Raw genomic sequence first — 25,896 nt, forward strand, 5'->3', positions numbered from 1 at the left:
TAACTAAAGAAATTAAAACTTATACAAAAAAATACCTTCATCATTGGGTGGGAGAAGGAACATATATGTTGATGGGAGTACAAAGAAGTATAACCTCTTTGGACAGTAATTTGGCAATATTATTGAAATTTAAAATTCACATACCCTTTGGCCAAGAAATTCTACTTCTAGGAATTTTATGCCCAAAGCGTTGTTATAAAAATACTTAATATTTAAGATCAGACTGGTTAAATAATTCAAGGTACATCTATATGCTACATGATGGAATACTATGCAACCATTAAAAAGTATGTAACATATCTACATATGCTGATATAGAGACCTGTCTAAAATGGAGTGGGTGAAGGCCAGTCCTGTGGTTTAGCGGTTAAGTGCTCGCGCTCTGCTACTGGCAGCCCGGGTTCAGATCCCTGGCGCGCACCGACGCACCACTTCTCCAGCTATGCTGAGGCCGCATCCCACATACAGCAACTATAAGGACGTGCAACTATGACATACAACTATCTACTGGGGCTTTGGGGGAAAAAAAAAAAGGAGGAGGATTGGCAATAGATGTTAGCTCAGAGCCAGTCTTCCTCAGCAAAAAGAGGAGGATTAGCATGGATGTTAGCTCAGGGCTGATCTTCCTCACACACACACAAAAAATAAATAAATAAATAAAATGGAGTGGGTGAAAGAAGAAGGCAAAGAACAGTGCATGTAGTATGCTCCCTTTTGAAGGAAGGAAGGAAGAGATGGGGGGAGGGAGGGAGAAACGGAGAAAGAGAAAGAAAAAAAAGTAACAGAAAGAAAGAGAAAAGTAGCTTCATATACCTGCAAAGCTAATTCTGTAAAGACATAAAAGAATCTAACAGCATTTGACAGAGGAAGAGAGACTAGAGATGTTAGGCAGAAAAGAAATTCACCTTTCTGGGCTGTTATTATTATTATGTGCATATATTACTTTTTCAAATACAAATGAATTAGTTTAAAACATAAAACAAACCAAAAATAAAGACCACAAAAACTACCTGTCACCCTATTCCATAATTTCTCAACTCCTTTATGCAGTTGACCTGGGCTAAGTCTCAGTAGAAAACCAATCTGAAAGAGCTTAATTTACCTCAAGGTAAAGATTGACCATAGCTCTTTACTCTCTTTTAGTCAATGAATCACTAATTCAGTATTTTCCAAAGTGTGTTCCATATACGTAAAAAGATATTAAGTGGAAAAGGATTCTGCTCCATACGAATTTGGAAGTCTCTGGATTAAACAAAGTTAAATGTCTCATTTTATTTTTTACTCCTAGACAGTTCTGAGCTTTTAATATGCACTCTGAATCTACAAGGCAGGGATACTGTATGCATTATTGGGATACTGTATACATTATCTCCCAAACTCAGTTGACTGTGGTACATCTTTTGGTGTCTGTGTTTTGTAGAAAACATTCTGGGAAACACGAATATAACTATAATTTCACAGAATGTAAAAATACAGCAAGAAGATTTAGGCAGTATAAGGAAAGCTGTTTTTGAGGGATCAACATCCATTACACCGGCAGGCCATCCCTGCCAGGGAGTCTTTTCCCAGGTTAGCTCTTCTCAACAGGTACTCCTTCTCAAAGACACTGCCCAGCTTCCCTTTTGGAGCCACAGGTTTTTTGGAGGTATTAGACTTTTTTACAACAGCTCTCATGCTAGGGATGCTCTGGAATGAGGTTAAGAGTAGGTGGGAGAGAAAAAGGAACCATTATCTGTAAACTGGATTTCTGTACATCACAAGTTGCCTAAATATAATAAAGTATACTCTGATAACTGCTGTCTATATTAACATCTTTAAATTACTGAAAAGAAAAATTGATTGCCAGGAATATAAAGAGTAACACCTAGGAGTAAATACAAGCAAAAGTTGGTAATTTTACCAAACCTAAGAAAGCATCGTTCTGACGTGCTAAGAATCCCCTAGTAATAACTGTCGCCATTAGCTTGAGAACAGAATATCAATAAATATACAATATATAAATGTTCTGATTGTAGATGAATACTAATTTGATCACAGACCTTAGCTGAAAAAATTTTGCATAAGAAAGCAAGGAATAAGGTCACATTAACTTTCTAGATGTTTGAATTCAAAGTAAAAGGTAAATTCCCAGCCCCCCCCCGGTGACCCCATGATAACTAACATTTGTAACAATAATTTAAAGACACCATAACATCTTAGAGTATCTTCTGAAACATATGATAGATAAAATAACATTCAGTTCAGTTTGTCCGAATATTGGAGATATCTGTAGAAAACTAATTTTCATGAGTTAACTGGATTACTTTCCCAAGTATTCAGAAATTGAAGACTGTTCATCCTTAAACATTACCACTAGATAGCACAATTTATTATTTAATCTAGTCCCATCTCATCTATAAATACACGTGACTACACATTTCGGTATATACACAGAACATCTGCTTACAGTCCAAATTCATGATAAAGTCACCACTAAACATATTAACACAAGAATCAGTTCTGGTTTTGTCCTGCTTCTTATTATAGTTTTAGTAATAACAATAGAGTCCAGTGGGTAGTTTCAGTTCGTGCTAGAATGAGCAAACAAATGTTATCGGTTAGTTGCAAGCCTGTATATGTAAATATATAAGTAAATGTTTTTTGCTTTTATCTTATTTGGCATTCCTTAAACCTCTTAAAAACATCAATTCTGTCCATTGTGCTGTTCAAGTCATAGGGGAAGAAAATATTAAGCTATGAATAATCATCTTGAAGTAATTTCCTATGTACTAGTAGAGTACAAAATTTACACACTTAAATACACGCCTAATAGGAAACCAAATTCTTCTTATAAGCAAAACACTGAAGTGAGACAAATTCAAGGAAGATTGCAAAATAAGGCTTACTTTCACTGCAGCAATAAGGCGAATGTAGTCACTAAGTAGTTCTGAAAACATATAAAAGTCAGCAAAAGCTTGTTCTTGATGTAACTGGTCTATCTTCTCCTCAACCTCTGCAAGCTGAGACAAAGCTCTAGATAAAGCAGTATGATCCTCAGAATTACCTAACATGGCAGCACTTTTAGCAAAGGCAGCTGTGTTGGCTGAAAGTTCTGAAATAAAAAAGTACTCACTTTTAGTATTCACTAATAAAGTTTTTAAATATCGCATTGATTTTTTACTTTCTCTCTAAATTTTATCTACTCACAAATTGCTCAAATAATATTTTTAAATAATTAATATGAAACAGTCATTAAAACGTCTTGGGCATAAATGCCAACTGCTCAGAGCTCTACTGAAAATTAAAAAGAACCACTGCCTATATTTACAGCAATTAACTATGTTTAATAATTTAATATAATAATCTGCCTCCCCTTTCTCCCCTAAAGTGCTCACTCTGTCTCTGCCTATTCCTAAAAAAGACAAGAAACATATTTTTAATATGGAAAGCATTGGGAACACTTAAAATTGATTTATACTACATTCTTTGCCTTTAAATTTGTCACTGAAAACAATGGCTATAATTTTTAATGAGAATATTATTTAGCTAACAGGAGGAAAGCAAGGTACAATTGTACATACAATTCATAAAAATCTCATTTTTTGTGTGTGTGCAACAACAATGCTTAGTGAAATATTAAGAACTTCTAAAAAGAGTTTTGAACATGATCATTTCAGATACTTCAAACAAAGAAAAACAAATGTTCATAGGCTGGATACTGTCAACGACTAGCAATTACATTGCCTAGATTGCTCTGTTGCTCTGCATTATTTAAAGTTCTCTAAGAGAACCACAAAGTCCATTCTTTATGAGACATAATACCAAAGGTAAAGGCTATTACAAACTACTTCCAATAATAAATGTATTAGCTTTCTGCAATTATTTTATTGAAATGTATTGCTAGTAATGGCACAAACTAAATTACTTATTAAGTATTTTAGAAAGCTGATATTCAAAGCCTGGTATCCTTTAAAAAATAAAACAAAACCAAAAAGAAATCTCACCATGGAATTAAAAAATTACAACTCAAATTTTCTATAAATTGTTAACCAAAAAACCCCCAGATTTTTAAATATGGTGGTTCAAAAATGAAGAAAATACTTTAGAGTTGCTTAGGAAATACAGGCAAAAAACAAATATTTTAAAGAAAAATTTCAGATATCAATTTTTGAATCTCATATTTTTTATTATAATCAAAGTTGCTAATAAAACATCTTCATTCATTAAATTGTAAATATGTTCAACAAAGAGTTAATCAAGTGAACAACAGTTTTAATCCAAAATTCAAAATACATTTTTATAGGCTCAGGATTTTTCTACTTCTACACTAGAAGTTAGATTACAATAGAACAAAAAAAATATTAAATAATGAAGTTGAAATAGAAAACATTCTCTTAAACTATTGTTTTTTTCTCTAATAACTTCAGAATATTCATTTTAAAATTTAAAGAAAATATATGAATTAACTTATGGTGTTAAACACATAAATAACAAGGCAAACAAACCTTTTCTATGACAGACCAAGGCTTCAACACTGGCATGAAGTTTCCTAAGTTGCTGATCCAGATTTTCAAATTGCTGCTGTTTTTCTTCAAACCACTGAGAAAAAAATGAAAAATGGAGCTAATTTAGCCAGAACAAACCACTGTAAATTAGGTCACCAATAGCAAGCTACATTCCTTGTTTTAAAGCAACAAATTAACCATGTATAACATGGTGGTCAACTGATGTGGCTGAGAACTAAACTCAATGGGCAAATTAATATCCCATTTTCTACTTGTACAGCTTTAAAATGCAATTGTTGGGCTCATTAATTCATCTCATTATTCAAGTCGAAAAATCAGCTCTTACTGCATCCGATTCATTCATCTTGATTGTCATTTTGTTGACAGCGTCGGCAGCCTTGTTCACCATCCTCAATATTCCTGCTCCACTCAGAGCCTGTGTATTAACTGCTCTAGGCAGCTGGAATTGAATGACAAATAAGGGCAAACAAACCGGTTAAAAGCCTGGAGGTTTAACTGGGCACAAAAGGGACTGCCCTCCCTCCGCCCCCAAAAAAAAGAAAAGAAAAAAAAGGAGACTGTGTTTTCTTCACTCTCATACATTTCAATAGTGAGATCTAATTTCTCAAATACACTACCTGTACATTCTCAAAGGAAAACTTAAAAAATAGAGTTTCCATTTGCTTTTCTTCTGCACGTTTACATTTAGATGGAACAACACTCTACTTGTCAAAATATATTAAGAAATTGCCAAGCACCTTAACACTGGCCACCTGTTTGCTAGCAGAAATAAACTATAAGGAAAGAAGAAAGTCTTGAGGAAAATCTCCTTATGCTCAGAACTATGTGATTTTGAACTTTTAAAAAATTCTGCTATTCAAGTAAATTTTAAAAAAAACCTCAAACGATAACAATTAATTAGAACTCTAAACTGTTAAGAGCCCAAAATGTGCCAAACATCTCAAATATAAAGAGCAGCAGGGTTATAATTTAAGCTCTTTCAAGTCACAAATTTGTATTTCAAAACCTTATTAAGATTATTAGAATGCAGACACACAAACATACATTCAACTATCTCTAAAATGAAGTCTAAATAAACTTATTTCAGCACAATGCCTAAGCAACAACTTAGAGCATTTCAGAATTAGATTATTTATAAGCCAGGTTTTGAAATCTGGTTTTAAAATGTTAAGAAAGGGACTGATGATCCTACAGTTATCGATGCAAAGAAGATATGTTGCTAGTAATTTAGTTAAGTAATTAAAGCTAATTGAAGCCCTAAGCAAAAAAAAAAAAAATCATTGCTTTATTCCATCTATTAATCCAATTATTTACTGAATATCTATTCTTAAATTATTACACTGACAAACAAAAATAATGAGAACATCCATATACAAAAATTTCAAGTAGAAATAATACCTCTGAACTTTCCAAGAACTGCCTTAAATCAGGATCCTGTAGTAAAGTTGGATGCTTTACTGTTCTTTGAAGATACCTAGATTTAAGAATAAAATTGCTCCTTTATTTATCAGTAGCATCTTATTTTAAATCTTATTTCAACAAAAGAATAAAAACAAAAAATAACTAGGCAAAAAGATGTCCTTAGCCTGCCTCATCATATCAGTCCGCTTCACTCTGTTTAGAATCTTGGAGCAATTTAATGATTTAAAGCTTTTTGTTTATCCTTTGAAAATTCATAATTATATAAAAAGAGACATGACGGGGGTGGGGGTGGAAGTGGGGAGTGGTTAAATAACTTATTAAACTTCTCACTGCTAAGTATTAGAGTCATAAAAGGACATATAAGTTCGTTGAATAATTTTATCTTTGGGTGGAGTCAACATGTTCCCAGTTACTACTTTAGAGTCCTAAGAAACATATTACTATATATATTCTAGTCAACTATTTTTTTTAATCGCTATTATTACCAAAATGGAGAATAGCCTACCAATTATTTTCCTTGTTAGCAGATTTAAATTATCAAATCAGCTTTGATCCTTATTTGACAAGGACTAACTTTTCTTCAATATTTCTATTTTTAAGGTTTTGCTGTTTTTGATAAATATATTCCTTATATGACACCACATAAAATAAAAAGTAAACAGAAACGCCATTATTAAATCACTATCAGCCCAACGTTAGTCATTTTCCTTTACTAGAAAAGCCCACATTTCCCTGTCATCCATAACTACCATTCATTCATAAAAGGAAAAAAGGTCCACTATTTGATAATTCTTGATTACTTATATAATCTCACTTTTTTTAATTGCTCTTTCCCCAGATTAATGATTACATGCAGTAACATTTCAATTATATTTTACCTCAAAGTTAAGATTCTTTTATTCTATTTCTGCAGAATATTCTTGTACCTCTTTAGAAGATTATAAAATATGCCTAAAATAAAGTTTCTGAAAAAAAGTGGTAACTTTCTCTAAAATCAAATTCTATACAATTGTTAAAACAACTATTTCATCGCTGCTTAAATGTTAACTCTGTTTTTGTAGATTTAAATAAAATACATACCATATTAAACTTCATTTTAAGTCAATGGCCCACATAAGAAGGCATTATAACAGAAATAGAGTGTTTAATAGATATGCGCAATACAATCTACACTGTGGTTTAAAAAAATATTTGCTGCCTACATTATCAAGCTGAAAAAGAGATGCAGCAGGAACATTAATCCTGTAAGTTTTAAGAAATGTTGGTATTTTCCCACTGGAATTTTACTTACAATTTTAACACTGAAGTTCTCTAGTACTATTAGGTAAATTATTTAGGTGTTTAGACAGTGTACTGCTTAAAGCAGTTTGCATAAGTTGTTCATCTGAGTGCACATAACAGGTGGTAAATAACAATCACCCAGACATTTGTAAAATGAACAAGTAGGAAGGAAAATAAAACATCTAGTACTCAACTTTTAAGAAATATTCCAATATTTCAAACCTAAATGGAAATATCGAATACCACTTACATCCTAAAATAGCTTTCCAAAATGAGTTCTGCAGAATACTAGTCTCATGCAATAGTCCATGCAAAAGATTGGTTCTACAATCAAGAAAGTTTGAAATATATTATATACACATTCCTCTCTTTAAGATGCATAATGAACAGCAGCATATTAAATGCTGTGAGAAGTCCTGCAGGAAATAAACCTGGTTTAATTTTGCTAAATCATATGTTAACAAAACTCAATTGACTACAGATTTCCTTTTTTCACCCTAGTGCCACATACTAGCATTCTGAAGAATCAATTTTGGAAAATCATATTCTAGAAAAAGACAGTAAAACTTTTCTTCTTCTTAAGGGTTACATGGAAATAAAGAACAACTAACCATTAAAAAAGAAGTTTTAAGTTGACATAATGTTAAAACTAAGAAACAAAACGTAAAATGGATTTTAAAGTAATGAATATTTATAAATACACACCACTTCAGAATTAAGGTCAGAGAGGGTGATAGATATATAAAGGAAGAATACAGACCAAAAAGAGAAAAAGAATGTAGGAAGAAGACATGAAAAGAAGTATGGGGAGAAATCGAAACACTGAAGGAAGACAGAAATGGAAGACACAATGGCACTGATGAAATGGAAGACACAATGGCACTGATGAAAAGTAAGTATCAGACTCAACAAGAGGATGGTCAGCAGGTTTTCTTGATTTGTTCTAAGAAAAGGTGACTGATAAATTCAGAGGAATCACTTAGGGCTTTCAAGTTCCTATTTACTTACCAAAAACAAAACAAAATAAAGCAGGTTACAGAAAATGCTTGAGAGAAACAAAGTTAATATTTCTCTTGCTTGAAACTCAAACACATGGGCTAACAATGAGAGAATAAAGGCAGAAAGAGCCTGGGTCTTTGATGACATTCATTTGTTCATTCAACAAATATTTACTGAGCATTTACTACACGTCAGTTAGTGTGCTGCGTACTCAGAATAGATGAGTGAACAAAAGAGAACTAGATCCCTTCCCTAGTGGAGCTTGTATTTTGGTAAGAGAAGATAGATAATACACTATAGACACAATAAACACATCAATTATGTAGTGTGTGATAAGGTGGCAAATGCTGTGGAAAAAAGAAAGGGCTGAACAGTAGAGCAAGTGAGATCAAGAGTGTAAGGTGTGGTTCGTGGCAATTTAAACAGAATAGGTCACAATGAAGCCAATGATCAGTAGAGACTTCACTGGAAAGATGGTACTTGAATATTTGAACTTGAAAGAGGTAAGGGAATTAGCTATGCAGGTACCTGGGAACAAAAGGTTTCTAGGCAGTGGGAGCAGCCAGCGAGAAAACCCAAAGGTGGGAAAATCCCTGAGATCTTTGAGGAACAGCAAAAAGCAATCAACGAGGATATGAAATCAAACAGGTAACAGAGTGAGCAGTGCACACCATGTAAGGGTTTGTAGTCCATTATAAGGACTCTGGGCTTTTACTGAATGAAACTGGGTGGGGGTGGGAATATGATCTGATTTATGCTTCAAAAGGATGACTCTGGCTGCTATATTTAAAAAGAGTAGAGGTGCAAGGACAGAAACAGGGAGACCAATTAGGAGCCTACTGCTGCTAACTCAGGCATTTGGACTAGTACTGTGTACTGGTGAGAAATGGTTGTGTTCCAGGTATCAGAAGGAAGCAACAGGATTTCCTGATAAATTGGATAATCCTAAAGTGCCTACCTCCAAACTTCTGATATCAAAGAGTGGATTAATTAATCCACACTAACTGTTTAGGCCTTCCCAGTTAGGTTTTTAGATGCTCAGAATGAACACAATCCTAACTGATAGACGGCCATTTTAGAGATAAGGAAGAATGCATTTAAGTTAAATAACTCGCCCAAGGTCACACTGATAGTATGTAGTGTGTAGTGGAGTGCAGGCTTCAACAGAAAAAGGATTCTAAATTCCTATACACTGTATTGTGCTACTCTATATTTCTCAGTTTATATTTGCAGAAGTGTATCCTTAACCTATAAAATAAACTCAACATGCTCTTAAGTGAAGCACTTTCAAAATCAAGTGAGCAATCTTAAGGATACTCTTAGTAGAAGTAGTTTCTGCTTCTTTACTGAGCGTGGCATAGGAGAGTACTTAAGTTCTTAACCACTTCCTTTCTTTCTTTATATTTTAATACCAAACGTTTATCCTTTTGTTCAAGATAGTCATCTGACTTCTCTAAGTTAAACAAACAAATAAATATGTAAATGAGTATTGTAGTACATATAAAGAGAAATACTTCCCTGACCAACCAGATCAAACTAGGTTGGGTATTCCACAGATATTCCTGTTCTAATGTTTAAATTTTAAGAAATGTGACAGAAAAATAACTTTACAAAAATCATTCCAGTTCCTTTGCTTCTACATCTTTACACCTATATTTTCTTTAATCATCTTTTCTAAAGAAAAATGAACTTTTCCCTCATACTACATTGTTTCTTTTTTTTCCACTACTGCAAATTCCACTAAGGTAGCATTTAACAAGTAACATTTATCAGTAAAGAAACTATCTTCAAGATTTCCTTAAAACTCTCCTCAGTGTTTCATACTGCATGAAGGTATGGTAAGTACTATGCACTGCATTCAAGTTATAAGAAAGGTGAATGCAGAATCAAATTATATGTCCTTGGTACAATAAATCTTCATTAAGTTCCTTATCAAGCATGCCATCTGAAATATTTCAAATTTACTCATAGAAAAATAGGACTTGAAAGGTTTCTCAAAGGGTCATGGTTACACTTTCAGAAGAAGACTAAGCAAAATCAAGGCAGAGCATTATCTACCTTTATTTTTAAAAATACTCAGTCTATGACCTCTTTCACAACAGAATCAATTCTAATGCATAACCTAAACTTCTCTTGATGCAATTTAAGTCCTTTTCTTGAGTAATTGCTGATTCTCACAGACATAATCTCATCTTTTAAGGCTTCTCTAATTTAAGATTTTTAAACTGCATATTCTTTAGCTTTTCTTACTGCAAACTGTTCAAATCTGACTTTACTGTGGCATTTTTTTTTTTAATTATTTTATTGAGGTCATATTGGCTTACAACACTGTGTAAATTTCAGGTGTACATTATTATATCTGTGGCATTTTCTTAAGATTTAAATAATTTATTACTAAAACCCAGAAATAAGCTGCCTTAAAAATAGTTTTAAAAAATAATTTGTATCCTGGAGAGAGAGAGAGATATACATATACTACTCCCTAAAATCTGTCCTATACATCCCACCCACTGATTCTAAGCCAAAAGACAAAATAAAACAAAGAATAATAAGGTTCAATTAAGATAACAAAATTCAATTAAAATAACTAACAAAAAAAACCTATGAAATTAGAAAACGTTTTAAGTCTAGGTAATTACCAATTTATGTTCTAAAAGTTGGGCTTTAAGTTAGCTGCAAATTTGTGTCCTTACATTTTCAGCACAAGAAGAAATAAATGTTAAGATTCTGGGCGTGGAATTCCTCCCTTCCATTCCCCTTTTAGTCAGCAACAATTAAGACAAGTCTTCAAAGCTATAGGAAATGTGTCAAGTCAAGTACTCTAAAGGAATGTAGAGCGCGTATATCAGCCTTTAAGTATACAGTCTATTCAAGCAATGACTAATAATTGTGCACTCAAGTCAAAATCAACTATACAAAATTAAAAGAGGGACCACAAATCTAATTTTTCGTTGTATTTAATAATGTTCTTACCAAGTAATAATTCAAAAGAAAAATGAATTTAGATGAACTATAGCCAAACTATCCAACACAGTACATGAATGTGGGTATAATTTCCTAAGAACCCAAATAATACTAAAGAGGTATTATTATTATCATTTTTTTTGGTGAAGAAGATCAGCCCTGAGCCAACATCTGCCAATCATCCTCTTTTTCCTGAGGAAGACTGGCCCTAGGCTAACATCCATGCCCATCTTCCTCCACCCTATATGGGACACCACCACAGCATGGCTTGCCAAGCAGTGCGTTGGTGCGTGCCCAGGATGCGAACTGGCGAACCCTGGGCCGCCGCAGCGGAGCTCGCGCACTTAACTGCTTGCACCACTTGGCCGGCCCTAAAGAGGTATTATTTTTATCCAAAGATTTTATCAACCCTTCCCCCCGTTCACATTCATGTTTTCTTTTTACAAGCTTGGCAGTTTCTTACTTCTCTTAGAGCTGACTACAGCTATGATATAATAATTCCATCCCCAACCAACTCATGCCTTTATATTCCTGCTTGTAACATATGATACAAAAATACGTTATTTTGTTAGTCAGACTATTAATGAGGATTAATAAAAACAGAACAAGTACATAGTATTGTGTTGTTGAAAGAAGCAATTTTCTTAATGAAAGTTTAAAGCACTCTTAATAAGAGTCATCAAGTGGTACTGTGAAAAGAATTAATCATTAAAATGTAGTTGTGCCACATAATGGAATCAGACTTATATTACTGAAGTAAAAACATGAGAGTAATAAAGCATGGTTGTCTGGAATTTACCTTTCAAGAGCTGCTCTCCGTTTTTCTACAAATTCAGTGGATGATGAATCTTCTTTACCTACTTTGACTTTGGTCATGCCTTTGAAAAAATTGAATGAGACTCATGATGATTTTATATTATTTTGAAAGTCTTTTATAAACATTTCTGCATAATTTAAAATACATTTAAATTTGAACTTGACAAAAAAGCTCCTAAATTTATAACTAGTATTGTACTTCTGAGAAATTAAAACGCATGATATAGTAACATCTCTATTTGGTAAGTACTTATAACAGGAGAGAAAACATAAAGCAGAGGTTGAGCTGTGTCTGTAGTTTTCTTTCTTTTATCATATTTTTATTTATTTATTTATTTTTGCAGGGGAAGATTCGCCCTAAGCTAACATCTGTTGCCAATCTTCCTCCTTTTTTCTTCCTTTCTCCCCCACAAAGCCCCAGTACATACTTGTGTTTAGTTCTAAGTTCTTCTGGTTCTACTATGTAAGCCGCCGCCACCACAGCATGGCTACTGACAGACAACTAGTGTGTTTCTGCGTCCAGAAACTGAACCCAGGCTGCCAAAGCGGAGCACACCGAACTTTAACTGCTAGGCCATCAGGGCTGGCTCAGTAGTTTTCTGACCTAGAACTGTTTGGATTCCTTATCTGTTATATATTACACTCCTGGTAAATTAAAATGTGTTTGCATTTCAATATGCATAATGGAATTCAAATTAGTAAATTTAAGCTCAATTATAATTTCATTTCTTCTGAGCAATAGTTAAGGTTTTTTACTTTGGGGACTAGAAATATAAAATTAAGTGTAATCCATGAATTTGCTAAATATTTTCCCTATTGCAGATTCCAAGAACATGTTCTTGTTTATTTACCATAGCTGGTTTTATAATAGTTGAAATAACAAGCTCTTTCATAGAGACATTTAAAACTCTTCAAATTTAAAAAATAAAAATGTTAATCATTTCCGTATTGGCAATTTCAATTTTAACACTAATATATCAGACTGTAGATTTTTCTTTTTTGCCCTGTTCTTTTTCCTTTCAAAAATCAACTCTGTCGAAATGAAGTACTGACACATTCATGGATGAACCTTGAAAATATTACGTTAAGTGAAAGAAGCTTGTAACAAAGGACGATATATTATATGATTCCCTTTAAATAAAATGTCCAGAATAGGCAAATCTATAGAGAAAGAAGGTAAATGAGTGATTGCCTAGGGCTGGGGGGGAGAATTAGAGGATGATGGCTAAGAGGTAATAAAAATATTCTAAAATTGATTGTGGTGATGTATAGACAACTCTGAATATACTAAAAGCCACTAAATTATACACTTCAAATGGATGATTTGTATGGCATGTGAATTACATCTCAATAAAGCCATTGAAAATGGATTATATATCGGGGCCGGCCCCATGGCTTAGCAGTTAAGTGTGTGCGCTCCGTTACTGGCGGCCCGGGTTTGGATCCCAGGTGAGCACCGACGCACTGCTTGTCCAGCCATGCTGAGGCGGCATCCCACATACAGCAACTAGAAGGATGTGCAACTATGACATACAACTATCTACTGGGGCTTTGGGGAGAAAAAGAGGGAAAAAAAAGAAGAGGATTGGCAATAGATGTTAGCTCAGGGCCAGTCTTCCTCAGCAAAAAGAGGAGGATTGGCATGGATGTTAGCTCAGGGCTGATCTTCCTCACAAAAAAAAAAAAAAAGGATTATATAAAACCATGTAACTTTTATTCAGGTAGGTATATCCAGTGAATAAACATAATTCCTCTGAAATATAATGATTTGAAAAGGAAAACTCAAACATCTAAAATTATCTACCCTGTATGGGCTACTAGATGTGTGATGTTAATTATTTCACATATTCTGTTGCCCTGAAAAAAACCTTACCACTATGTAGTTCCTTGCTTTTCTTTTCTTTTCTTCCTTCAAAGATGTTCTGCTCATTCTGCTTCCTAGAAGTAATCATTATGAGCCACTGTGGCAAATAAAAAAAACTTACTCTAACCAGTTACTTCTTAAAACTTCTCAACTTCTTTGCTGCTCTTTTCTAAAAGCTTAATGAAATAGCGTTTTTAAGCCAACTAAGGTTCTATAAAAGTGGTAACAGTTATGTGCTCATGAAAAGACTCCTCTTCCTTCAGTGGCAGTTATACCTTCCCAGCAAAGAGAAGTCACTACTCTTATTCCGCCACCCCACTATAAATGTTTGTTACTTGAAAACCAATGGCTATGTAATTAAAAGGGCCTCCCATATTTTAAATATTTCTTAGGCAAAGTATTCATTTCTTTCTTTCTTTTTTTTTTTTTTGAGGAAGATCAGCCCTGAGCTAACATTCATGCCAATCCTCCTCTTTTTGCTGAGGAAGACTGGCCCTGGGCTAACATCTGTGCCCATCCTCCTCCACTTTATATGGGACACCGCCACAGCACGGCCTGACAAGCAGTGCGTCGGTGGGCGCCCGGATCCAAACCCGGGCCGCCGGCAGCGGAGCACACGCACTTAACTGCTACACCATGGGGCTGCCCCCCCCCGTATTCATTTCTATTTAAATAATTTAAGGACAATATGAAATTTTAAAATGACTGCTACTCTAGTTGGTTGGCTGCCAGGAAGTTCACAGATCAATCTGTTATCCACCTTAAACAACTGTTCAGACTTCATGTACACATTTTGAGGCAACTGTTTAACTTGGCTTTGTCTTACTATTTTACTCTATTTATTTTTCCTGCTAATTTCTTTACTTATACATTTTTTAGAAAAACTACATTATATGTAGTTGCCTCAAATCCTTTTTGGAATAAAGCGGTATATAAACAAATCATTTTAAAACAATTTACCTCAAACGTATATTAGACAATTCTACAATAACATTGTATATAACATTATTTTTAAATACTCCAATAGTATTATTTTTAAAAACTGGAAAGTTTTCTATTTTAGGTAAAAAATAAAAGCAAACCATAATTGTATTGAAAAAAATCATACCAAAATTAGAAGCAGAATAGAATAGTGGTTAAGAGTACAAGCTCTGGAGTAAGCTGGCCTGCATTCAAAAGCTCAGCTCTGTCTCTTAGTAGCTGTATGACATGGGCATGTTACATAAGCTTGATGACCCTTAGCTTCCTTACCTATTAAATAAGGACAATGATAAGTTAACCTCATAAAATTGTTGTGAGGATTAAATCAGAGAATGCACATAAATTTCTTAGCACAGTGCCTCAGCACAGTAAGCACTCAATGAATGTTAATTATTCCTATAATTTAATTAATAGTCTTAATTTAATGGGTTTATCCTGGCCATGTATATAGATAACATGAACATAACTGTGTCACTGTCCCCTAGTACCCTTTGAAGCTGTCAGAATCAGCATCAGAAAAGGATGCTCTTAAGATTTACTTTCTTCTATTTTGAATTTACATGTGCTATTTATTATATGGCAATAATTTGTGGAAAGCTGAAGATCAAGGCAAAATATTTGTTTGAAACACAATGAACTTGGGCATGAAAATTTAGTTTTTAAATCTTTTTTTTTTTTTTCAGTCAATGTTTAAGGATGAAACTAACATATCTAGCCATCAAAATGAGAAAAATAATTTGTTGTTTTCCCTCTTTTGGTATATAAAAACAGTTGCACAACTTAAACTCAAAGAAAAAAGGATATTAATAAATAATTTATGATAAATGAAACTTAAGTTCCCTATATAGACAGTAGGATGCCAAAAGATACCACTCCAATAGTTTAGAGAACAGAGAAATAAGATTATTAACTACTCAGCAGTTCTCAAAGTATGGTCAGAATACCCGGAAGGTTTCTGAGACCCCTTGGGGACAGGGGTGGGAGGTTGCACAAAAGTCCATTTTAGTAATCATACTAAGCTATTATTTGTCTTTTTCACTCATTCTTTCAAGAGCTCAGTGGAGTTTTACAAAGGTTATATAATATGTTATATCACGGCAGATTGAGTGTAGAAGCCAATATGAGAATACAGCTATCTTCTATTAAGCTAGACATTAAACAGATTTGCAAAAATTTTTTTAAAAAAGCAAGCCACTCTTATCATTTAAGATTTTTTTGTCTTACAAAAATTATTTTTCACAAAAATTTTATTTGTTAACAGGGAGTTTGTTATTTTTAAATGAATTAGTAAATACATACAATAAATATTAATAGACATAGCCTACAAAAGCAAATGCTCTTTACAGTTCTCAAATTTGGAGAACATAAGGGGTCTTGAGATCAAAAAGCTAAAGAACTGCACAACTAAATTTTTGAATTTAAAAAAAGAGATAAAATATAACAAATCCATTTAAACATCAGGTTTCAAAATCATAAAAGATACCAATAAAACTGCTTTCAAATCCAACGTTTAAAAAAGTAAAAACAATAGCTTAAAGATCAGCAAAATTCATTTTAAATATTTTTCCGAACAATAATCTTATGTATAAAGAAAAGTAAGGTAAATAAAAACCTATGACTGAAAAGATTGGAAAAAAATACTAAAAAATTTTAAGAGATGACAGATGTCTTAATGGTGGCACAATTGAGGTTCTCCTCCTCTTTTGTAATTTTCTACATACTCTTAACTAAGCCTTTATTACTTGTACAAGTGGAAATGTTTTTAAACATTAAATTGTCACAAAATAAACTAAGGTGAGTTTAAATAACTCCTATATGAGTGAGGCTAGATCAAATCTTTTCGCACCATGTATAGCTGAGAACCAAACACCTCCATCCCTTGGAAAAATGTTAATAGGCTAATAATATTAAACATCTTTTGAGTATTACTCAGTAATATGGTACTCTAATGACCCTAAAAGGTTAGAGTTTTCAATTGCTTTCAACTTGGCAAATTCTGACCCAATATTTAACATACTGTATTATATAAATCAAAATCCTCAAGTGTTAGAAAATAAAACTATTAGCTATACATTCTTCAGTTGATGAATGACTGTCATAAATGGAATATTTCAATTTAGTACCTCTAGACATTATGAGATGTCAGGATAGTGAATGACCACGGCATCTACAAATCTACACAGTTAAAACTGAACTAGTAACAGTAACAAAAATTATTTTTTTTTGATTTACACTTACCTACTATACTCTTTTCTGGAGCTGGTGGCACAATATAACCAACGTGTAAATACTTGCTTGCTAACTTGCTATGCAAACCAAGAAAGTCACTGAATCTTCTTTTAACTGAAAATTCACTCTTAGTGAACATGGAAAGAGAAGTCTACAAGTGAAGAAGAGGCATTTCAAATTTTGAATACTAAGCAATTATTTAGAAGTTCCTGTCATACTTAATTGTGAACACACATATATATATACACACACACACTGGTCTACTTTGCAAAAGAATGCAGAGTAGTTAACTAATGTGGTGTAGATTTCTAAACTGAAAAAACCTAAATCATAGATGTTTTTACAGAAACTTAACAGGACAGAAAAATGTTTTGCTTTATTCTATCCTTGACTCATTTCATCAACTCTACTTATATTTATGCTAATGATTCTTAAATCTTGACCTCTAGCCCAGATCTCCTCTAGAGCTTCAGTCCAATATACTGAAATGCCCAAAGGACACTTCCACTTAAATCTCACTGCCACCTCAAAGTCACCATATTCAGCCCTGCTAGAACTTAAGTTCCATGAGAAAAGCACACTTGCCTATATTGTTTACTACTATACCCTAGTGCTTGGAAAGTGAATTAACAAATCTCACCCCCGTCCACACTGTGTTCCTCCCCTTGTGTTACCCTTTCTCTGGGATCACTCCAACAACCACAAAGTTCCTCTAGTCAGTAACTTAAGCATCCCCTGTCCTCACTCCTTACATCCAAACTCTGTTGATTCTACCTCCCATACAATTCAAGAAGCCATTTATTTCACTCACCCCCAAAACCAATTTCTTAGTATAAACTGTTACTTCTTACAGCTAGGATTGCTGCAGACCCTCTCTCTTTTAACATTTGAAGGTCTACAATCCTTTTAAGAATTGCAATGGCCTCTTAACTGGAAATCCTGACCTCTACCTTGACCCTCCCAATTTGTACTCAGTCAGGGAGATCTTTCTAAAACAAAAATCTAACTGTGCCACACTCTTGTTTGAACCTCTTCAATGGCTCTCCATTATACTTAGGATGAAGCCCAAACTCCTTAATGTGGCCGTTCATAACAAAGGGAGGCTTACTGCCAAACAATTCAATTAGGTACCACTTCTTGCAGATCCTGGAAAGTGCAATGCTTTCTTGACTTCTGGCTGTTAAACAAGCAAATCCCTTTGCCTGGAGCAAGCATTCTTCTCCTTTCTCCCCACCCCCTACCCCCACTCCACTCCCTCTCAGATCACTTCTCCTATCTTTACCTAGATTAGGTCCCCTCCCGCATACTCTCACAGAATACGCTACTCTACCGACCAAACCACTCACAACTCACTGTAACTACTTCTTTGCAATCTTTACTAGATGGTAACCTTTGTAAAGACAGAAATCACACCTTCATCATCACCATATCCTCATACTACATACAGTGAGAGCTCAATACTTTTTTAAAAGAGCAAAAGGCTCACCTTTGTTGTCACTCTGTATGCCATGTAAGCATTCATGCCATCACCTATAAGAAAAGTCAAACAATACTATTAAAAATCATAAGCTTAACCACACACACACAAAAGGTAACTATGTGAGGTGCTGTGTTGATTAACTCGATTTAGGTGATCATATCATAATGTGTACATATATTAAATTATCACACTGTAAATCCTAAATACATACATTTTTTTATTTGTCAATTATACCTCAGTGAAGCTGGAAAAAAAGAAAATAAGAAACAAAAACCCCCAGAAGCTTAAAAATAAAAGTACCATTTTAATACTGTAACAATGCATTTAAAGAAAAACAATATGTTAACAACCAAGATAATTATCAAAAGCAAGTACAAAAAATAATAAATACTGTGTGACGTCAGCAACATGGCAGAGTAAGCTGTTCCCTATGTCTCTCCCCCTCTGAACTACAACTACAAGGATATTCATCGATCAGTAAAGGATACCCACACAGCACACCAGGGTGCCTGAGAGACTCGAGTAGCTGTATACCTGAAGGTGGATGGACTATCCCCCAACAAGGAGGTGGTGGAGATAGGTGAGCACCCTCTGGACCCCAGGCAGCCCAGTGCATGTGTGCAACTACTTTCCTGGCTGGAGCGATCACAGCACCGCTGTGGCCCCGAGTGTGGGAGCATGCCTCAGTGCGACTATGGAAACAGGTGGCGGCAGCCCTGAGTCCCCTGTGTGATCGCTTCCCCATCTAGGGCCATGCAGCCCACAGAGTGGCAAAGGCTTGGACTCAGTGGGGAAGCCTCACTCCCCAAGCACAAAGGCCAGTGCTACCTGGGAGCAGAGGGCAGCTGAGCTGCTGCTCAGGCAAACAAGCTCCTGGCTGCCGTGAACACCCACAGTACTGTTGCTGCCCTGAAGAGGAAAGCGTGTCTCGGTGGGACTGTGGGAGCTGGCGGGAATAGCCCTGAGCCCCCAGGTGATCACTCTCCTGTCTGGTGGGAGAATCCACAATCCCACCCAGTCCCAGGGAGTGGCTGGCTCAGTCCCAGAGGGGAGCTCCCACCCACCAAGCACAACGGCTCGTGCAACCTAGGAGGAGAGGGCGGCTGAGATCCTAGTCCAGGAAAACAAGCTCCCAGCTGCCATGAACACCCATAGTACTGCTGTGGCCCAAAAGCAAGGAGCACAACCCCCGGGGACTGTGGGAGCAGATGGCAGTGGCCCTGAGCCCCCCACGTGACTACTTTCCCATTCGGTGGGACACCCCACAGGGCCACTGCGATCCCAAGGAGTGACCCAGGCTTGGACAGGCACAGCTGACAGGGATCGGGGCAGTGGGGTCAGATTACACAGCTCCTGCCCCCGCCCAAGCGGCAGCAGGTGGAACCTGTATCCAGAAACTATCACTATGTGCGCCAGCACAAATCCACTCCATCAAATGGTATAAATAAATTTATTAATACTCCAGACCAGACGGAAAAAGACAAACAACCAAAAACCAATCATGAAGGCATGGAAATAAATGCTCTCAATGACAAAGAATTCCAGACAGCCATCATGGGCCGGCCCCGTGGCTTAGTGGTTAAGTGCATGCGCTCTGCTGCTGGCGGCCCGGGTTCGGATCCCGGGCACACACTGAGGCACCGCTTCTCTGGCCATGCTGAGGCCGAGTCCCACATACGGCAACTATAAGGATGTGCAACTATGACATACAACTATCTACTGGGGCTTTGGGGGAAAAAAATAAATAAATAAAAATCTTTAAAAAAAAAAAAGACAGCCATCATAAGAAAACTCAACCAGCTACAGGAGAATTCTGAAAGACAGTTCAATGAAATCAGGAACCAAATTACTGAACAGAGGGAATTCTTCACAAGACAGATCAAAACTATAAAGGAAAACCAAACAGAACTGTTAGAGATGAAAAACACAATGGATGAGATAAACAAAAATCTGGAGTCGTAAACAACAGGGCTGATAATATGGAGGATAGAATTGGCAATCTGGAGGATGGAAACACAGAAATGCTTCATATGGAGGAGGAGAGAGAACTTAGACTAAAAAGAAATGAAGAAATTCTCTGAGAAATATCTGACTCAATTAGGAAATGCAACATAAGGATTATAGGTATTCCAGAGGGAGAAGAGAGGGAAAAAGGAGCAGAGAGCTTGTTCAAAGAAATAATAACTGAGAACTTCCCAAACCTGGAGATGGAGCTGGAATTACATGTAAAAGAAGCCAACAGGACTCCTAATTACATCAATGTAAAAAGACCTTCTCCAAGGCATATATTAGTAAAGCTGGCAAAAGTCAACGAGAAAGAAAAAATATTAAGAGCAGCAAGGCAGAAGAGAATAACCTATAAAGGAAGCCCTATCAGGCTTTCAGCAGATTTTTCAGCAGAAACCTTAAAGGCTAGGAGAGAGTGGAATGAAATATTCAAAATTTTGAAAGACAAAAACTCTCAGCCAAGAATACTATATCCAGCGAAAATATCCTTCAGATATGATGGAGAGGGCTGGCCCTGTGGCTTAGTGGTTAAGAGCGCGTGCTCCACTGCTGGCGGCCCGGGGTTCGATCCCAGGCGCACACCGACGCACCGCTTCTCCAGCCACGCTGAGGCTGTGTCCCACATACAGCAACTAGAAGGATGTGCATCTATGACGTACAACTATCTACTGGGGCTTTGGGGGGAAAAAAAATAAATAAATAAAATTATATAAAAGAAAAGATATGATGGAGAAATAAAAACTTTCCCAGATAAACAAGAGCGGAGGGAGTTCATTGCCACAAGACCTCCCCTGCAAGATTTGATTAAGAAAGCCCTCATACCTGAAAAAAAAAGAAAGAAAAGGTTTACAAAGCCTTGAGCAAGCAGATAAATAAGCAGACAACATCAGAAATTGCAACTCTATCAGAACAGATTAGCAAACACTTAATTATAACTCTAAAGATAAAGGAAGGGGCCGGCCCAGTGGCACAAGCGGTTAAGTGGGCGCGCTCCGCTGCAGCGGCCTGGGCTTCGCCGGTTTGGATCCCCGGCGCGCACCGATGCACTGCTTGGCAAGCCTTGCTGTGGCGGCGTCCCATATAAAGTAGAGGAAGATGGGCATGGATGTTAGCCCAGGGCCAGTCTTCCTCAGCAAAAAAAGAGGAGGATTGGCAGATGTTAGCATAGGGCTGACCTCCTCACCAAAAAAAAAAAAAAGTTAAAAATAAATAAATAAAGATAAAGGAAAACAAAACATCAAAAATAAATATTATCACTTCATTTTAACCACAAATTCACAACACATAACAGAATAAGTTGTGACAACAACAACTTAGAAGGGTAAGGGGAAAGTGATGAAACCTGCTTTGACTAAGGGAACAAGAGGCTATCAGGGAATGGACTATCGTCTACGAGATCTTTTATATACACCGCACGGTAACCACTAAACAAAAAATCGGAGCAAAGACACAAATGATAAATAAAGAGAAAACTGAGAAAACCACCATAGAAAGCTACCAAACTGAATTACCAGTCCAAAATACATGGGGACGAGAAACAAGGGAAATACCTAACAACTGAAAAGCAAGAGATAAAATGGCAACATTAAGCCCTCATATATCAATAATCACTCTAAAAGTAAATGGATTGAATTCCCCAATCAAAGGACAGAGTGGCTAGATGGATTAAAAAACAAGACCCAACAATTTGCTGCCTCCAGAAAACACATCTTAGCTCTAAAGACAAACACAGGCTCAGAGTGAAGGGATGGAAGACGATACTCCAAGCTAATGGCAAACAAACGAAAGCAGGTGTTGCCATATATCAGACAAAGTAGAATTCAAGATAAAAAACGTAATGAGAGACAAAGAGTGGCAATATATAATGATAAAAGGGACACTCCACCAAGAAGATATAACACTTATAAATATATACGCACCCAACACAGGAGCACCAAAGCAACTATTAACAAACCTAAAAGGAGACATCAACAACAACAGAATAACAGTAGGGGACCTTAACACCCCACTTACATCAATGGATAGATCATCCAGACAGAAAGTCTATAAGGAAATAGTGGACTTAAATGAGAAACTAGACCAGATGGACTTAATAGATATATAGAGAGCATACCATCCAAAAAGATCAGACTACACATTCTTCTCAAGGGTGCATGGAACATTCTCAAGGATAGACCACATGTTGGGAAACAAGGCAAACCTCTATAAATTTAAGAAGATTGAAATCATAACAAGCATCTTTTCTGACCATGAATAATGGTTCATAATGCCATGAAACTAGAAATCGACTACAAGAAAAAAGCTGGGAAAGTGACAAAGATATGGAGACTAAACAACATGCTACTGAACAACCAATGGATCACTGAAGAAATTAAAGGAGAAATCAAATACCTGGCGACAAATGAAAATGAAAATACACCATACCAACTCATATGGGATGCAGCAAAAGCAGTCCTGAGAGGGAAATTCATAGCAATACAGGCCCACCTTAACAAGAAAAATCCCAAATAAGCAATCTTAAACTACACCTAACAGAATTAGAAAAAGAAGAACAAAGCCCAAAGTCAGCAGAAGGAGGGAAATATAAAAATTAGAGCTGAAATAAACAAAATTGAAGCCAAAAAAACAGCAGAAAGGATCAATGAAACAAAAAGCTGGTTCTTTGAGAAGATACACAAAGTTGACAAACCCTTAGCCAGACTCACCAAGAAAAAAAGAGAGAAGGCTCAAATAAATAAAATTAGAAATGAAAGAGGAGAAATCACAACAGATACCACAGAAATACAAAGGATTATAAGAGAATACTATGAAAAACTATATGCCAACAAATTGGACAATCTAGAAGAAATGGATAAATTCTTAGACTCACACAACCTCCCAAAATGGAACCAAGAAGAAATAGAGAATCTGAATAGACTAATCACAAGTAAAGAGATTGAAACAGTAATCAAAAACCTCCCAAAAAATAAAAGTCCAGGACCAGATGGCTTCTCTGGAGAATTTTACCAAACATTCAAAGGAGATCTAATACCTATCCTTCTCAAACTATTCAAAAAAATAGAGGAAGATGGAACACTTCCTAACACATTCTATGAGGCCAACATCACCCTGACACCAAAGCCAGACAAGGACAATACAAAGAAGGAAAATTACAGGCCAATACTGCTGATGAACATAGATGCAAAAATCCTCAACAAAATATTGGCAAACCAAATACAGCAATACATTAGAAAGATCATACACCACAATCAAGTGGGATTTATACCAGGGACACAGGGATGGTTCAACATCCGCAAATCAATCAATGTGATACACCACATTAACAAAATGAGGAATAAAAACCACATGATCATCTCAATAGATGCAGAGAAAGCGTTTGACAAGATCCAACATCCATTTACGACAAAAACTCTCGATAAAATCGGTATAGAAAGAAAGTACCTCAACATTATAAAGGCCATATATGGCAAACCCACAGCCAACATCATACTCAATGGGAAAAACTGAAAGCCACCCCTCTGAGAACAGGAACAAGACAAGGGTGCTCACTCTCACCACTGTTATTCAACACAGTGTTGCAAGTTCTGGCCAGAGCAATTAGGCAAGAAAAAGGAATTAAAGGAATCCACATAGGCAAGGAAGAAGTGAAACTCTCGCTGTTTGCAGACAACATGATTTTATATATAGAAAACACTAAAGAATCCATCAGAAAACTATTAGACATAATCAACAATTACAGCAAAGTTGCAGGGTACAAAATCAACTTACAAAAATAAGTTGCAGTTCTATACTCTAACAATGAACTAACAGAAAGAGAACTAAAGAATACAATCCCATTTACAACTGCAACAAAAAGAATAAAATATCTAGGAATAAATTTAACCAGGAGGGGTGAAAGATCTATACAATGAAAACTGTAAGACATTATTGAAAGAAATCAATGATGACATAAATGGAAATGATAGATATCCCATGTACATGGATTGGAAGAATAAACATAGTTAAAATATCCATACTACTTAAAGCAATCTACAGATTCAATGCAATCCCAATCAGAATCCCAATGACATTCTTCATGGAAATAGAACAAAGAATCCTAAAATTCATACGGGGCAATGAAAGACCCCAAATAGCTAAAGCAATCCTGATAAAAGAGAACAAAGCTGGAGGCATCACAATCCCTGACTTCAAAACATACTACAAAGCAATAGTAATCAAAACAGCATAGTACTGGTACAAAAACACACACAGATCAATGGAACAGAACTGAAACCACAGAAACAAAACCTCACAACTACGGGCAGCTAATCTTCGACAAAAGAGCAAAGAACATACAATGCAGCAAGGAAAGTCTCTTCAATAAATGGTGCTGGAAAACTGGACAGCCACTTGCAAAAGAATGAAAGTAGACCATCTGATTTCACCATACACAAAAATTAACTCAAAATGGATCAAAGACCTGAAGGTGAGACCTGAAACTATAAAACTCCTGCAAGAAAATGTAGGCAGTACACTATTCATCATTGGTCATAAAGGGATCTTCTTGAATTCCACGTCTACTTGGACAAGAGAAACAAAAGAAAAAATAAACAAGTGGGACTACATCAGACAAAGGAGCTCCTGCAAGGCAAATGAAACCAGGATCAAAATGAAAAGACAACCCACCAACTGGGAGAAAATATTTGCAAACCATATATCCGACAAGGGGTTAATCTCCATGATATCTAAAGAACTCACACATCTGAACAACAGAAAAACAAATAACCCGATCAAAAGATGGGCAGAGGATATGAACAGACATTCTTCCAAGGAAGATATACAGATTGCCAATAGGCATATGAAAAGATGTTCAACATCACTAATCACCAGGGAAATGTAAATCAAAACTACACTAAGATATCACCTTACACCCGTGAGAATGGCTAGAATCACCAAGACAGAAAATAACAAATGTTGGAGAGGATGTGGAGAAAAGGGAACCCTCATTCACTGCTGGTGGGAATGCAAACTGGTGCAGCCTCTATGGAAAACAGTATGGAGATACCTCAAATAATTAAGAATAGAAATACCTTATGATCCAGCTATCCCACTCCTGGGTATTTATCCAAAGAACTTGAGGTCAACAACCCAAAGAGGCTTATGCACCCCTATGTTCATTGCAGCATTATTCACTATAGCCAAGACATGGAAGCAACCCAAGTGTCCATCAACAGATGATTGGATAAAGATGTGGTATACATATATACAATGGAATACTCCTCAGCCATAAAAAAAGACAAAATCGTCCCATTTGCAACAACATGGATGGACCTGGAGGGTATTATGTTAAGTGAAATAAGCCAGACAGA

General features: G+C 35.8%; 1 protein-coding gene across 1 annotated transcript in view; it reads right to left on the reverse strand.

The window, feature by feature from the left end:
• SNX2 (sorting nexin 2) overlaps positions 1–25,896 on the reverse strand; it is a 61,755-nt gene that overhangs the window by 8,014 nt on the left and 27,845 nt on the right. Inside the window, exons 5-11 of the mRNA XM_004420268.3 lie at positions 18,548–18,591; positions 17,071–17,212; positions 11,971–12,049; positions 5,904–5,979; positions 4,831–4,944; positions 4,485–4,578; positions 2,886–3,091 (exon numbers count right to left, since the gene is read on the reverse strand). Coding sequence (XP_004420325.1) covers positions 2,886–3,091; positions 4,485–4,578; positions 4,831–4,944; positions 5,904–5,979; positions 11,971–12,049; positions 17,071–17,212; positions 18,548–18,591 — 755 coding nt within the window. The remainder of the gene's footprint in view (positions 1–2,885; positions 3,092–4,484; positions 4,579–4,830; positions 4,945–5,903; positions 5,980–11,970; positions 12,050–17,070; positions 17,213–18,547; positions 18,592–25,896) is intronic.

Source organism: Ceratotherium simum, chromosome 4 (genome assembly GCF_057802395.1).
Source record: "Ceratotherium simum simum isolate JZ-2026a chromosome 4, ASM5780239v1, whole genome shotgun sequence".
Lineage (NCBI taxonomy): Eukaryota > Metazoa > Chordata > Mammalia > Perissodactyla > Rhinocerotidae > Ceratotherium > Ceratotherium simum.